The following is a 15,284-nucleotide window of genomic DNA, read 5'->3' on the forward strand; positions in this document are numbered from 1 at the left end:
CTTTGTGATTGTTGCCAGCATGATGAGGCAAACAGTTGATATGGTTTAATCAACAAATATTTGCAACTTGCAAAGGTAAAGGTCAGTTATTAGACGTGAGCCATACAGCCTGAAGGCAGCATATCTGATGGGATTTAGGAACGTATCGTCTAGGAAGCAGGGTTCTTTTCAAAGGGTTTAGTGTGACTTTCCTAGGTAGACACTGATTTAGAATTATTGACACAAACACGTTTTGGGAGGCATGAAACATGCCTTTCAGGAATTACCTTTTCAGCACAGAAACGTAGATCATATGGGTAACAAAAAAGCACAGGGCTGACAAAGGAAGAACAAAGGCCCAACACAACTGGATGTTGGTGTCTTTGATTTACAGAGCAAACCACGAGCAGTGAGATCAAAGATGAAGCAGTCACAAAGGCTGATCCTCTTGAAAAGGTAAGGAATGATTTCCCTAATAGTGTAGATACAAGCAAGATGATCTCAGAAAATCGTGACCCAGAGTGAGAAACCCTAAATAAATAAATAATTGAAAGGAGATCCTTAGGAGGAGAATGCTGATGCTAGAGGAGAAGGATCATTCAGACATCCCAGACCAGCCCCAGCTGGAGAGAAAGGAGTTAATTTCACTAGCCGGCTTAAGCAAAACTTCCAAGCTCCACGCTCCTCTCTAGACAGTGTGGCTTGGCAACCTCACAAACACCTGCTCACCATACAGCCATGTAGAACTAACGCTGTCTTGAAGTGAGTTCAGAAAACCTGCCTATAATTGCCAACAGGACTCAGAAGAGTATAACCTAACAATAAAAATATTTAGATTATGTTGCCCATAAAAAAAAAAGTCAAAGGCATACTCTTTCTGGCAGCAGTCCTCCTAAAATGTTGCCATATGGATTTATACATATGCAGATTTCCCCAATTAGATGGAGTGCATGCTGCCTCATTGATGGAGTCCAAGAGGGCTCCATTTGGACTTAAACAAATTAAAGCTGAAATTGTATTCCTGTGATTTTTTAGAAATCCAAGAAGATGACTGTGGAAGCAGAGTTAGAGGACATAAAGAAAACACAGCAACGCAGCCTAATGGACTGGAGTTTTACTGAGCATTTTAAACCAAAAGTTCTGCTTCAGGTATTAATGGAGTGTGAGTCTCCAGGAGACGGTCGGATAGGTCTGGAGAGTCGCAGTGTGATTTAGAACAGTTCCCCTCTAGGTCACTCTCTCAGATCTAGTTCAGATCAATATTCCCATTTACTTCAGCTATAAAATGAGTTTATTCCCAGATTGAGCTATGCATGCCCAGGGTATCTCCAAAATAGTTTAAAATACACTTCCCAAAAGGATGTTTTTATAAAATCTTTTAAGAAAAAAAGAAATATGCATGACTGCTGCACATATTTTCTAAAAAAACACAAAAGTCCGGCATTATTGGGAAACAACTTCATTTTTTCCCATATTGCCTGTCAGTTCTATTCAATTTTCACCGCATATCAAAATAGGTTCTGATGCAATTAACAGGCCAATGGAACCTGTGATAGCTAACATTTATTGAGCACTTACCACATGCTAGGCAATGATCAATATGTGTCATTAGCTCATTTAATCCTTGCAATCATCCTATGAAGTAGACGCTATTTAAATAGGAAACTGAGGCACTTTGACCAATAGTAACTTTTGTCCAAGGTCACATACCTGGTGAGAGAAGCAGGATATGAACCCAAGAAATCTGGCCTCAGGCTTGTGCTCTTAACCACTACACAAAATATCAAGTAATCCTAAAACTAACTCCTTTTGTTGCGTTTACATTTTCTGCAAAAACCTGTACTCTTTTTTGTTTTATCCTCTTAATTTCAATTTTACTTTTATCAAAGTTTTACATCTACATATTTTTAAAGCCAGAAAGTTCTATAAAGTCTTATGAAAAATAGCAACTCCCTCCCACTCCCACGCCTAAATTCCCAGAGGTAAAAATCTTCAAGGCATTTACCTGTTTCTTTTGTTACTTAACTCAGTTATCTCTAAATAACCAGTATATTTTGTTTAGTTTTAGTTTTGAGCATCTTTATCAACTGACTCTCTCTTAAGAAAATAGCTCTGCCCGCCCTCATCTAAAACACACATGTATGCACATACACACTCACTCATACACTCGCACACTCACACTAGCACGTCTTCTTGCCATTCTCTGGCACTGTTAACTATATCATAATTTTTAGTTAGATCAGTATTCAATGTTTACTTCATTTCAATTATATAAATGTTATTCACAGCTGAACTGTGTAGTATTAGAGGATTACATTTCCTTTTTTAACACTGTTTTTGTCTTCCCTGGAGTTCATTTTCCCATTTTTTTCATCTGTTTAGTTTACTATGCCTTTATCATTACTCATCCCCAAACTCTCTACCAAAGAGTAAATCTCCTCTTAATACATTCAAACCTAACAGGTATTCTATCAATTTTATTGTCTCAGCGATCTCTCTCCCATATGCTCTGAACTCCTGCTTGCCCTCTAAGCCTGCTGCACAGCTGTGCTCCTGGGATCTCCCTTACTATCATCCTGGCCACATCCTTTGCCTTCTCTTTCCAGTTAAATACTCTGTTTCCTGAACCCAGGTCTTCTTCTCTCTTGGGTTACTCTCTATTTGTAGGGGACCATCTCTTTCAGTAGCTTCCTGAATTAAGATATATGTCAGGTAAATTTTTGAGGCATTGGATGTTTAAAAATATCTTAATTCTCCCCTTACGTTTGACTGACAGTTTAGCTTTATATAAAATGCTAAGTTAAAAAGCATTTTTCCTCAAAATTTTTATTTTGGTGAGGAAGACTAGCCCTGAGCTAACCTCTGTTGCCTATCCTCCTCTTTTTCCTGAAGAAGCTTGGCCCTGAGCTAATTAATATCTGTGCCCATCTTCCTCTGTTTTATACGTGGGACACCTGCCACAGCATGGCTTGATAAGCAGTGCGTTAAGTCCATACCCGGGACCTGAGCCTGCGATCCCCGGGCCCCTCAGGCGGAGTGTGTGAACTTAACCACTGTGTCACCGGGGCCGGCCCCTCCCTCAAAATTTTGAAGACGTTCCTCAATAGTCTTCTAGCTTCCTGAATTGTCCTTGAGAAACAACAATGAAGTTCTGCTTCCTGATCAGTTGTTTGAGTCTGTTTTTTCCTTCTCTCTGGAAGATTTTAAGCTCTTCACATTGCTACAACATTGTGGATTTCCCGTTGACGTGCCTTGGTGTGGTTCTGTTTCCTGGTATTGTTCTGGTGAGCCCAGTACAATCCAGAAACTCCTGTCTTTCTATTCTGGGAAATGTTCTACAATTATTTCTTTGACAATCTTCTCTTCTCCGTTTTCTCTGTTCTTTCTTCTTGGAACTTGAACTCCTGTTATTCTAGTGTTGGATTTCCTGGACTGAACTTCCAGTTTCCTTATCTTTTCCCTCCTGTGTCCAACACTTTGTCGTTTTGTTCTGGAAATATGGCTCAACTTTCATCCAATTCTTCTATTGAGCCTTCTATTTCTGTTACCATCATATTAATTTCCTAAAGTTCTATTTATAATTTCAAATTATCTTTTTTATAGCATCCTGTTCACCTTCCCAGATACCACATCTTCTCTTATCTCTATGAGGATATTAGAGTCCTTTGAAGTCTTAGTGTCTTTTCCCTGCGCTGTCTCTTTTTCCTTAAGTTGTTTTTTTTGGCTTGATTTTTTTTTTTTGGTCTCCATTTTTCATATTAGAGAATAATATCTAATGATATTTACTTCTTTGCTCATATTAATAATGAGATCCTAAAAATATGATAGGAAGTGCTGTATGAGGTTGGGGTGATGGGGAGTTGTCAATAACTGAGCTTCATTGTTGAATGAGTTGGCTGAGTGATTTCCTTGGGAGACCCCTCAGTGTTGGTATATTAGGTCTGTACTCTTGGGCCGTTTAGATTCTCCAGGAAAACTATCTAATCTCCTGTCTGAAAGCTGTAACTTTCCTGTCAAGGTTTGGGGAGCTGAGTGATGAGGGGAAGGAGGTTGGACTTCTTACCATTCATTCTCTAGATCTGCATTGTCCAGTGTGGTAGCCGCTAGTCACATGTAGCTTCTCGGTACTCGCAATGTAGCTTGTCCAAATTGAGATGTGTATAAGTATGCTATACACCATATACGTAGCTATATAAGTGCAATGCACACCAGATTTTAATGACTTAGTGTGAAAAAAAGGTGATATATTTCATTAACAATTTTTATATTGATTACATATTGAAATGATAATATTTTTGACATATTGGGTTAAATAAATATATTGTTAAAATTAATTTTACCTATTTCTTTTTATTTTTTAAATCTGGCTGCTGTAAAATTTAAAATTACACATGTGGCTCACATTTGTGGCTCACCTTATATTTCTATCGGACAATGCTGATTTAGACTTTTACACAATTCCCTTTTTTTCCGTACTATAGCTCTCCCTCAGCAGTGCCTAGAGTATCTCTTCTTAGAATCCACTGGGTCACCTTCTGTAGGTAATAATCCTACCTTCTTCTGCTGAGATGGGAGATGGCAGCCACCTGGCTGCTCGGAATTGTGGAGGGGTTCCGGGGGCCCTAACAGCTTCTTAAAAATACTTTAATCGCTCTATTTTCTTTTTTTTTTTTAATTTTATTTATTTATTTTTCCCCCAAAGCCCCAGTAGATAGTTGTGTGTCATAGCTGCACATCCTTCTAGTTGCTGTATGTGGGACGCGGCCTCATCATGGCCGGAGAAGCAGTGCGTTGGTGCGCGCCCGGGATCCGAACCCGGGCCGCCAGGAGCGGAGCACGCGCACTTAACCGCTAAGCCACGGGGTCGGCCCTAATCGCTCTATTTTCAATGCCGCGTTCACGCCCGCTTTCAGAGGTACCTGGCACTGCCATTCCCCGAGCCTTTCTGCGTTTCTGCACACCAATAGGATTGCTTCTGGTCTCTCCTAAAATTAATCCTAGAATTTGGCTTTCTATGTTCTGCTAAGTCAGTTACCACTTATCCTTCTGCTTTCTGGCTTCTAAAATGTTGTTGCCTTTGTCTCCTCTCCTGTGGTCTTCAACTTTGTGATATTAAAAACTAATAATTTAACTGTTCTTTTAGTGAAGTGTTAGGGAGTGCATGTGTTTAATCTTCATCTTCAACTGGAAGCTCATTTCAGACTTTATTTTATCTCGATTTGGCTCCGTCCTCACCATTCTACGAAGCTGCACTTTTCAAGGTCACTGATAATTGTCCTGCCAAATCTAAGGTACACTTAGCTTTATTCATCTACCTTGGCCTTTTATAATTTTATTTATTTATTTTCCCCCCAAAGCCCCAGTAGATAGTTGTATGTCACAGCTGCACATCCTTCTAGTTGCTGTATGTGGGACGCGGCCCCAGCGTGGCCGGACAAGTGGTGCGTCCGTGCGCACCCGGGATCCGAGCCTGGGCCGCCGGTAGCGGAGCGCGCGCACCCAACCGCCAAGCCACGGGGCCGGCCCTACCTTGGCCTTTTAACAGCAACGCAGAGTTGATCACTTCCCTGTGAAACACTCTCCACTCTCGGCTTCCAGGACACCATACTGTATTCTTCCCTAATGCTCCATTTGGAATTTTGTTGAATACTTCTCCTCCGCCCAACATCTGAATATTGAAGTGCCTCAAGGCTCAGCCCTGAACCATCTCCTCTCCTCTGTAAACACTCTCTTTTAATGAGTTCATCTGTTATATACTACCTGATGCTGACGACTCCTAAATTTTTATCTTCCAAATGATCTCTCCCTTGATCTCCACACTGGTATACCTAACTCCAAATTCTGCTTGACTTTCTGATAGGCATCTCAAATTTAGTGTCTCACGTGAAGCTCGTAATTTTCTCTCCTAAACATGTTTCTCCCCTCATGCATGTCAGAAAATGTCACTATAAAGCCAAAAAGCCAAGAGTCATCCTTTATTTCAGCCTTTCCTTTGTCCTCATGCCTGATCCATCAACAAGTTTTGAGGGGTGTGCTTCAAAATATATCTTCAAGCTCTTCACCATCTCCTCTATTGCTACTTGAATCCAACTACCATCCTCCTGTTCTACTGGAATATCCTCCTAATCCTCACCGTGCTTCTACTCTTGCCCTACTCCAATCCATTCTCTATACATCAATGCTCCATCAATGTTATCTTCTTAGAACACCTCTCTGAACTCCAGAATGATCTATAAAAGTCTCAATCAAATTTTAGAGGAAAATCTTATCTATCTTGTTCAATGTTGTTTTCCGACAACCTACACAGTGCCTGGCACATAGTAGGTGTTCATTTTTAATGAAAGAATTAACCAATTAGTTAATGAGACCAACAATATTAATACCACTAGGTATTATTGGTAAAAGCCTAGGTAGTAAAAAAGGAGAAGGTAAAAACCAAGTAGTAAAAAAGGAGAACAAAGATATTATATGAAAACTTGTCCAACATTGAGAGCAACTGTAGCTCTGAGAAACTTGGTGTTATATGTCCTAGCAGCCAAAGTGAATGTGAAAACACAAAGATTGAAGAGCTCTCTAACTGAAGGAAGGATACATGCTCATCAGAAATAAACATATTTGTTTTCAGATTTAAAATCTGAAAGGAATTTGCCTTTCAGAAAGAGTAAAGTGATGGATAGTGCCCTACATAGAAAAAAATTCTTAAATGCAAGAATTTTCACCATGTGTGTTTTTTGTAATGGCTTTCAGGGAACAGATGTAAGAGTTTAAATGCCACTCCATAAAGACACTCATACAGGGGACTAGACTGGGGAAGTAAATGTATTATTTTGGTTATGCTACCAGTGTAAAATGGAAAGCAAAAGTAAAGCAGTCCGTTCGCAACATGATATGCAATTCCATGCCTTCAGATCATCCAGACGGTAGACAACTGAAAGCTGCCTACACCAGATTGATATTGAAAACAAAAACAAAAACAAAAACCCACAGCTGTCTAATTTATTGTCCTGTGGACATATTTTCTTATGTTGATTGGCAGTAAAAAGGAAATAGGACAACAAGGTGCCCACTGTGCCCCTCTATTGGTGGCTGCAATTGCAGTGCATGCAGAGGGTGGAATGTTTTGGAAAAGGCCGGGGTTAGAAGTCCTGTAGAAATGATATGTATCAGAGAGAGCACTCACCTCCTTCCTCTATACTGCGGCGTGATGTAGTGGAGAGCACTCCGTGGAGTGCCAAATGGTGACATTTAGAGTAGAAAGACTGGTATGAGCCCTGGCACCGGAACTTAGGAAATCTGTGTTCTCGGACAAGTCTCTTATCCTCTCTCAGCCCCAATTTACACTGAAATACAAGGATTTTAATATTTTGAAATGGGAAAAATAATTATACCTATTTATCTGAGGTTTTTAATGATGATAAAATGAGATGATCTATGTGAAGGCATGGAAAATGTTAAATAAATAACCGCTTGACTTAATTATTACCTCCCAGCCTTAATAAAAAACACTTCAGCAAATGCCTCTATGCCGGGAACCTAGGGTTTGTTTTTCTATAAGAGTTGCTGAAATGCTCCAGAAAATATTTGCTATTTATGCTCTCACCTTGACTAACAGTGTGGAGATAAGGGGAGGAAAAGAAGGGAGCAGAGAAATGCCCTAGCAGGAGACCCTTCTCTTGGGAGAAAGAGATACACCAATGCGATTATTTTGATTTTCAGGTTCTTCAAGAAGCCAGTCAGCAATACAGATGTATTGATTCTTACTACCACACCCAAGACAACTCTTTACTCTTAGTCTTTCATAATCCAATGAATTTACAACGTCTGCATTGTGAATATTGGAATGTTGCTCTTCACTCCAATGTTGGATTCAGGTAACCAGCTTAGTTTAGTCAGTTATCTTAGTTTAGTTAGCTTGTTAGTTACTTAGTTTTTGCTTCCTTAGCTTAAGCTCAGTGGTTCAACGCGATGAAAACACTTGTATAGTACTATAGATTCAACTCAGCTCACCAAGTTGAATGTCTGCTGTGCCAGGCACTGTGGTAGGTGTTGAAACTACACCACTGAAGAAGACGGACATCATTCCTGGCCCCGTTGAGTCCAGTAGGGATATTATTAAATTACATTTGATTCATTTAGACTCCAGTAAAACAGCCTCTGAAAAATTTCAGGTAGGAACTACAAAACGTGACATTCTGCGTGCTGGTTTGGGTAAGTCCACTTGGTCTAAGGACTTTAACAGATTAAAGGAAACAGATTAAAGTAGGGCGACTGAGTGACATATGCAGTCATGTTCCCAGCAAACTGAGACCTTTAGGAATCAGTGGGTTTTTTTCTTCCCAGCTCCTTAGTTATTTCCTTGCTATCTTAAAACTTTGCTCTCTCTTCTCATTAATAACGAGGACATTTCATTATTTTTTCAATACTGGTTAATGTATATTCAGGATTTGTTATTTGTGTAGCATTGTTTTAGTCCCAAAGGATACAGAAAGATATAGAGAATGGACATACAGAATAATTAGGGAAACAGGTTGTGTACATGTACAGACACACACACACAAGAACACACACATCTTAAAGTCATAAATGATTTTTTAAATTAAGGCACATAATAGATGCCTCCAGATATTAAGCTAGTATCTTGAGCTGTATTTTTCTTTGTTTTGTTTTTCATTGCCAATAATTATACTTTTAATTTCTTTTCTGGTCTTATTTGCTGACTAGGACTTCCAATATAATTTTGAGAGAGCATCCTTGTCTTGTTCCAGGTTTGGAATATTCAACTATTAAGTATGGAGTTTTTTTGCAATAGGATTTATGCAGATACTCCTTATTAGGTTAAAAAATTCCTCCTGTTACTAGTTTGCTATGGGTTCTTTACCATAAATGACTGTTAAATTGTATCAAATGATTTTTCTGCATCAATTTAGTTGTTCATATTTTTTTCCTTTAATCTGTTAAAGTGATAAATTTTATTAATAGATATTTTAGTGTTCAACTTTGTATTCCTGTGAAAATCCAATTTGTTCCTTATGGTGTCTTCTTTATAAATTGCTGCATTTGGTTTGCTAATATATTGTTTAGAATATTTGCGTCTGTATTCATGGGCAAGAGTCAGCTGTAATTTTCTCTTCTTTAAATGTTCTTCTCTGGCTTTAGTATTGAGATTATATTAGCCTCATAAATTAACTGGGGAACGTTCTCTCTTTTTATTTCTATTTTTTGATTTTCTGAAAGAGTTTGTGCAAGACTAAGATATATGTTCTTTTGGCATTTTGTAAAACTTACAGATAAAAACATCTGGACCCAGGAAGATGTTTAATTACTGATTCAATTTCTGTCATAGTTATTAGACTCTTTGGGTTTTCTATTTATTTTTGAAGTAGGTTTGATAATTTATATTCTTCTAGGAATTTGACCATTTCACCTGTTTTCAAAGTTATTGGCATAAAGTTGATTACGATAGTTTCCTGCTTTTTTAATGTGTTACATCTATCCGTAATCCTTTTAATTCCTGACATTTTAAATCTGTGGTTTCTCTATATTTTTCTAATCAATCTTGCCAAAAGTTTACCAATTTTGTTAATATTTTTAAAAAATAAATTTTTGGCTTTGATCCTTTCTCCTTTTTTATTTCACTTAATTATGTTCTCATCTTTATTATCTTTATTATTTCCTCTCTTTTAGTTCATTTGGATTATTCTGATGTTCTTCATCTAACTTCTTAAATTAGAAGATTATCTCAGGATTTTGAGTTGTTTTTTGTTTGTTGCTTTACAAGCATTTACAGCAAAATCTCTTTCTAAATACCTGAGCAGCACCATAAAGTATCTGATTGATAGTATTTTTATTATCTTTCATTTCTAATTTCCATCATGCTTTCTTATTTGGCCCATGGGTTACATAGAAACGTAAGTTTTAATTTTAAACGTTTGGTGAGTTACATTTTTGTTACAATTTATAGATATAGTGGTCAGGTAACGTGTTTTATAGAATATTGTTGCTATGAAATTTGTTGAGACCTGCTTTATTTAATGTTTATTATGTTTAATATGTGGTCAGTTTCTATAAATGCTCCAAGTTTGCATGATAAGATAGTATATTCTCCAGTTTTTGAGTGCAGGTTGTATTTTTTTAAATCTTCCACATTCTTTCTGATTTTTGAAAACGTTGGTCAATCAGTTAATGAGAAAAATGATTTTCAAAAAATGCACTATGGGGGCCAGCCCCATGGCATAGTGGTTAAGTTCGGCAAGCTCCACTTCGGTCGCCCAGGTTTGAGGTTTGGATGCCGGGCATGGACTTATACCACCCATGAAGCCTTGCTATGGTAGCGACCATATGCAAAATAGAGGAAGATTGGTACAGATGTTAGCTCAGGACTGATCTTCCTCAAGCAAAAAGAGGAAGATTGGCAATGGATGTTAGCTCAGGGCCAATCTTCCTCACCAAAAAAAGCTCACTATGTGATGGTAAATTTGTCAATTTCTCCCTATAATTTTATCAATTTTTGGCTTCATACATGTCGAGGTTGTGTTACTAAGCAAATAAAAGAACAAAATCCTTATGTCTCCCTGATTAAGCTTTTATCATTATGCAATGTCTCTCTTTATCTCTAGGATTGCTTTTTGCTTTCAAGTTTATTTTGTCTGATATGGATATGTCTACACAGATTTTATTATGAGTATTTTGTCTGATAGTGATAAACTATACAAGCCTTTGTTAAAATATTTTATCTAGTATATCCTTTTCTATCCATTTACTTCTTATAAAAACTGTATAAAGCTGATTTTTTAAAATCTAGTCTGAGAAAATTTGCCTCTTAGTTGAGAATCTAGTTCATAAGTTTGGACAATTTCAGCCATTTAGTTTTGTCTTTTTATTTGCCCTATTTTTTCAGTTTCTTTAGTTTTCGTCTCTTTATTTTGTTCAGATTAATTCTATTTTTTTACTTTAACTAGAATGACAGTTATATGCTATATCTTTTAAGTCCTTCTTTAGAAATTGTGATATACATTTTCAAATTAACAAGGTCTAAAGTCAGTGACTTTACCTTACTCCCAAATAATATAATAGAATGCTTTAATTTCATGTGTCCCTATTCTACATTCTATATTATTGTGGTCTAAGACTTTAGTTCTATTTTCATGTTTTAACCTCACAAATTAGACAGTATGATTATTTGTTTCTACAGCCAGTATTTGCATGATTTTACATACGCTTACTGTTTTATTTTCCCTTCTTTCTGAACTCAGGGCTCTGGAAGTTCCTATAAAGAGGATCTTTAGTGATAAAATCACTTTTGTTTCTCAGGGCTGGCCTGGTGGCGCAAGTGGTTAAGTGCACGTGCTCTGCTGCAGCGGTCCGAGGGTTGCTAGTTCGGATCTTGGGTGTGCACCGACACACCACTTGGCAAGCCATGCTGTGGCGGCCTCCCATATAAAGTGGAGGAAGATGGGCATGGATGTTAGCCCAGGGCCAGTCTTCCTCAGCAAAAAAAAAGAGGAGGATTGGCAGATGTTAGGATTGGCAGTTAACAGGACTGATCTTCCTCACAAAAAAAAAAAAATCAGTTTTGTTTCTCTTACATGTCTGCATTTTAACCTTGTTCATGAAAGATAATTTTGCTCAGGATATAGTTCTTGACTGACAGCTAAATTCTTCTCAACACATTGAAGAAAATTATCGCATTGTCTTCTGGATGCCTTTGAAGCTGTTAAGATGCAAACATCATTATTAATGGGAAACGTTACAACCGTGCTCTGTAAAATCAGACACAAGACAGAAATGACTGCTATCACCAATTCTAAGCAGCATTTAATGAAGGTCTAAATCAGCGTGGTAAACTAATAAAAGTAACTTAAAAGTATAAGAATTGAAAAGGAATAGAAGAAAATGTCATTATTAACAGTAGAGGTTGTTACCTACACTGGAAGATCTCAAAGCAATCTATAGAAAAATTATGAAATAATGGGAGAAATTACTGGAGATCACCTTTTTTTTTATTTCATTTCTGTGTACCACAAGAAATTGGTAGAACACATAATGTTTAAAAAAGAAAAAGATACCGTTGACAATAGAAACAAAACTATAGAGTACCTAAAAAAGCCCAACTCTAGGGTTCGTTATGTACACCCCTGCTTTCACCAAAGGGAAACCATGCCTTTTCCCATTCCTCACCCTAGTAAAAACGTTAGCTACACTTTGCTTCAGATTAACACAAATTAAGTAGTAAAAACCTGCATATTGATTTATTATCTAGATTTTATAATTTATTATAATAGATAAATTACTTCTGTCTATACAATTTTTATCTCTCAATAATCTATTTTATAAGATGTGTTCCGTAATTTACTTTTCAGTGATTTTTGTAATATTCTCCCAAGTGTGTAAAAATATATCACTTAGAGATGTACCAGTGTTATGCTAACCCCTTGGAATACGTTGGCAGTTATGTATTGTTTTTATGACCTGATTCTCCAGTACAAGATGGTTATGGGTTCAAATTAACAACCAGACTCACACAATGCAGTAGGCTTTAATCCAGTTCTGTGTGTACCTAGCTTTATGAAAGAATACAGGGCAGGAAATACAGCACGACCAGCATCTTTATCTTATCAGGAGGCTCAGCAGATACCCCAATACACTTTCTTTTGCTTCCCTCACCAACACTGGTTGTGTATGGCTGCTGAAGATGAGCACCAGATACTGTGTGGCTGCCCTTCACCCAGAGAAGCCACAGCCTCAGTTTCCTACCAAGACCTACATATCAACTCTCAGCTGCCTCATTAAGGAACAAGCCCACAGAGCTGGGGTTCCAGAGCACACAAGGCAGTCAAAACAGTCCACGTTTACCTTAACTCTGTAGTTTCCAAAAAAAACAATACTGTCAGAAGTTGGACTACAAGATTATTTTCCAAGGCCCTGTTGCTAACCTTTTACTCATACATACAGTAGCTTACATACTATAGTACATTGTCTGTTTTGCGAAGGGTAAGAACACTTCGCATGGAAAACCGTTTAGAGCTAGTGGCTTCCTAGGGGTTGAATTGCAGGACCCAGTGGGAGAGATGCGAACGGATGAGGAATGGATTGTCTACAACCTTTTCAGTTCTTCTCAAATTAATCCTCTATTCAGGTGTTCTATTTTTTCTTCAATTACTTTTGGTAACATATTTTTCTAGGGGATCATGCATGACATCTAGATTTTCCAGTCTATTGGAATAAAATTAAACAAAATATTCTCACGATAAATGCTCATTTCTGAAAGCGATGTATGAACGTCTGTCTTTATGATTATAGCTTTGTCTACTTCTCCTTCCTGTTAGTTCTGTAATTGTACAGTGTATGTGTATAGGTATAAATTTAGTTTTGAATCTGTATTTTTAAAAGCATCCTTCTTAATGGATTGTAACTTTTGTCAATATGATAAAATGTCCCCCCGTGTTCCCTTTAATGCTTTTCACCTTGAATTTAACCATGTTTGATATTAATGTTGTTGGAAATCTCTTTTATATAAGAATTTACTGATACAACTTTCTCAATCATTTTACATGTCAGCTAGGAATTGTGTTTTACTATATTAATGGAAAACTGACCTCAGTGGTTAAACTAATAAGGGGATTATTTTTCTCCTGTAGCAAGAAATCTGGAGTGGCACAATGCCTCAAAAAAGTCTTGAGGGACCCAGACTTCTTCTGGCTTCCTAGTCAGCCATCTGTCATCCTTTTATTTTCTGCATCATTTTGATTTGTAGATACATCTCTTTTAAATCTCAGCTTGAGTTTTTTCCAGCTACTCTGAAAGCCTCTGTCTTTTTAAAGATTTTAATAATAATTAATAACAATATTAAAGAACTTTAAAATTTACAGAATTTAATCTGTTCACTTTTATTTTTATTGATATTGTGTTTGGCCTTATTCCTACCATCTAATTTTATAAGCATATTTCTATTTTAAGATTAATCCCTTTCCTTCCTTTTGTTAGGTTGAATTTTCTTAAGTTTATTCTTAGCATGTGATTTTTTAAAAATTACACATTCTATTTATATTCTTCTAGAGGTTACAACTATCTCGTTAAGTTATATGTTTAAATGTTTTTATATCATAGCTGGAGGTAATGAGTGTTAATATCATTTTGCAGAAAATGTTAAGACTTTTAACAAATTTTCACTTATTCTCAACAAATCTCCTACCTCCCATTTTGAAGTTGTCTAGAAATTTGTTTCCAAGTATGAAGTAATATTTTCAATCAAATAAGTATCATAGTTATTTACATTTAATTATAAATTTTACTGTTTTTCCTCAACCCTTTTACTTATATCCCATGTTGTCTTTTTTCTTGGATTTTTTTTTTTTTTTGCTGAGGAAGATTAGCCCTGAGCTAACATCTGTTGAAGTTTTCCTCATTTTTTGTTTGAGAAAGATTAGCCCTGAGCTAACATCCATGTCAGTCTTCCTCTATTTTGTATGTGGGTCACCACCACAGCATGGCTTGATGGGTGGTGTAAGTCCATGCCTGGGTTACGAACCCCTGAACCCAGGCCACCGAAGCAGAACATGGCGAACTTAACCACTACACTGCCGGCCGGCCCCTGGATTAATTTTTTTAATGCAGCTGGAATACATTTGTGAGTAATTCTTTCAGAAAGTGTCTGTGGCTGGCAAACTTCCTGAATCATTGCATGCTGAAATATTCTTTATTTTGTCATCTCATTTGAACACTGATTCGGCTGTATATGGGTGTCAGTATTCCCGCATCACAGATCAAGAGTAAGGATTGTGGATTTTGTTTGAAATGCAGATTCATTGAAAGGTTCTGAGCAGAAGACAGACAGGATCTGACTTAAGAATGAAAAGGACCTCTCCAGTTGCTGTGTTGAGAATAGACCACAGGGGGTCGAGGGTAGGAATAGGGAGACCACTTGAGAGGCTATTGGAGCAATCCTAGCAAAAGGTGATAGTAGCTTAGACCAGAGAGATAGCAGTAAAGGAAGTGAGAAGGGATCAGATTTTGAATATATTTTAAACATGTTGTAGAAAATCATTTGGAATTCTTGACAGGTAGGAAGAAGAGTGTGAGAAAATAAGAGTAGTCGAGGATGACTTCAGGGTGTTTGGCCTGTTCAACTGAAAGTGTAGGCTTGCCATCAGCTAAGATGCCCAAAGGCTCTGACAGGGCAGTTTGGATTGGAGACCAGGAGTTCATTTGGGGACATGTTGACTTTGAGATGTCTTTTACCTTCCAAATGAAGATGTCGAGTGCCCATACTTCATAGTCCACCAGTTTCAGTTTATTTCTTTAAAAGG

General features: G+C 37.3%; 1 protein-coding gene across 1 annotated transcript in view; it reads left to right on the forward strand.

The window, feature by feature from the left end:
- Window positions 1-15,284, forward strand: part of SPAG17 (sperm associated antigen 17) — a 193,891-nt gene that overhangs the window by 98,383 nt on the left and 80,224 nt on the right. The window contains exons 16-18 of the mRNA XM_004420602.3: window positions 374-435; window positions 1,015-1,128; window positions 7,696-7,850. Of these exons, the coding sequence (XP_004420659.2) occupies window positions 374-435; window positions 1,015-1,128; window positions 7,696-7,850 (331 nt within the window). The remainder of the gene's footprint in view (window positions 1-373; window positions 436-1,014; window positions 1,129-7,695; window positions 7,851-15,284) is intronic.

This window comes from Ceratotherium simum, chromosome 2 (assembly GCF_057802395.1).
Source record: "Ceratotherium simum simum isolate JZ-2026a chromosome 2, ASM5780239v1, whole genome shotgun sequence".
Taxonomy (NCBI): Eukaryota; Metazoa; Chordata; class Mammalia; order Perissodactyla; family Rhinocerotidae; genus Ceratotherium; species Ceratotherium simum.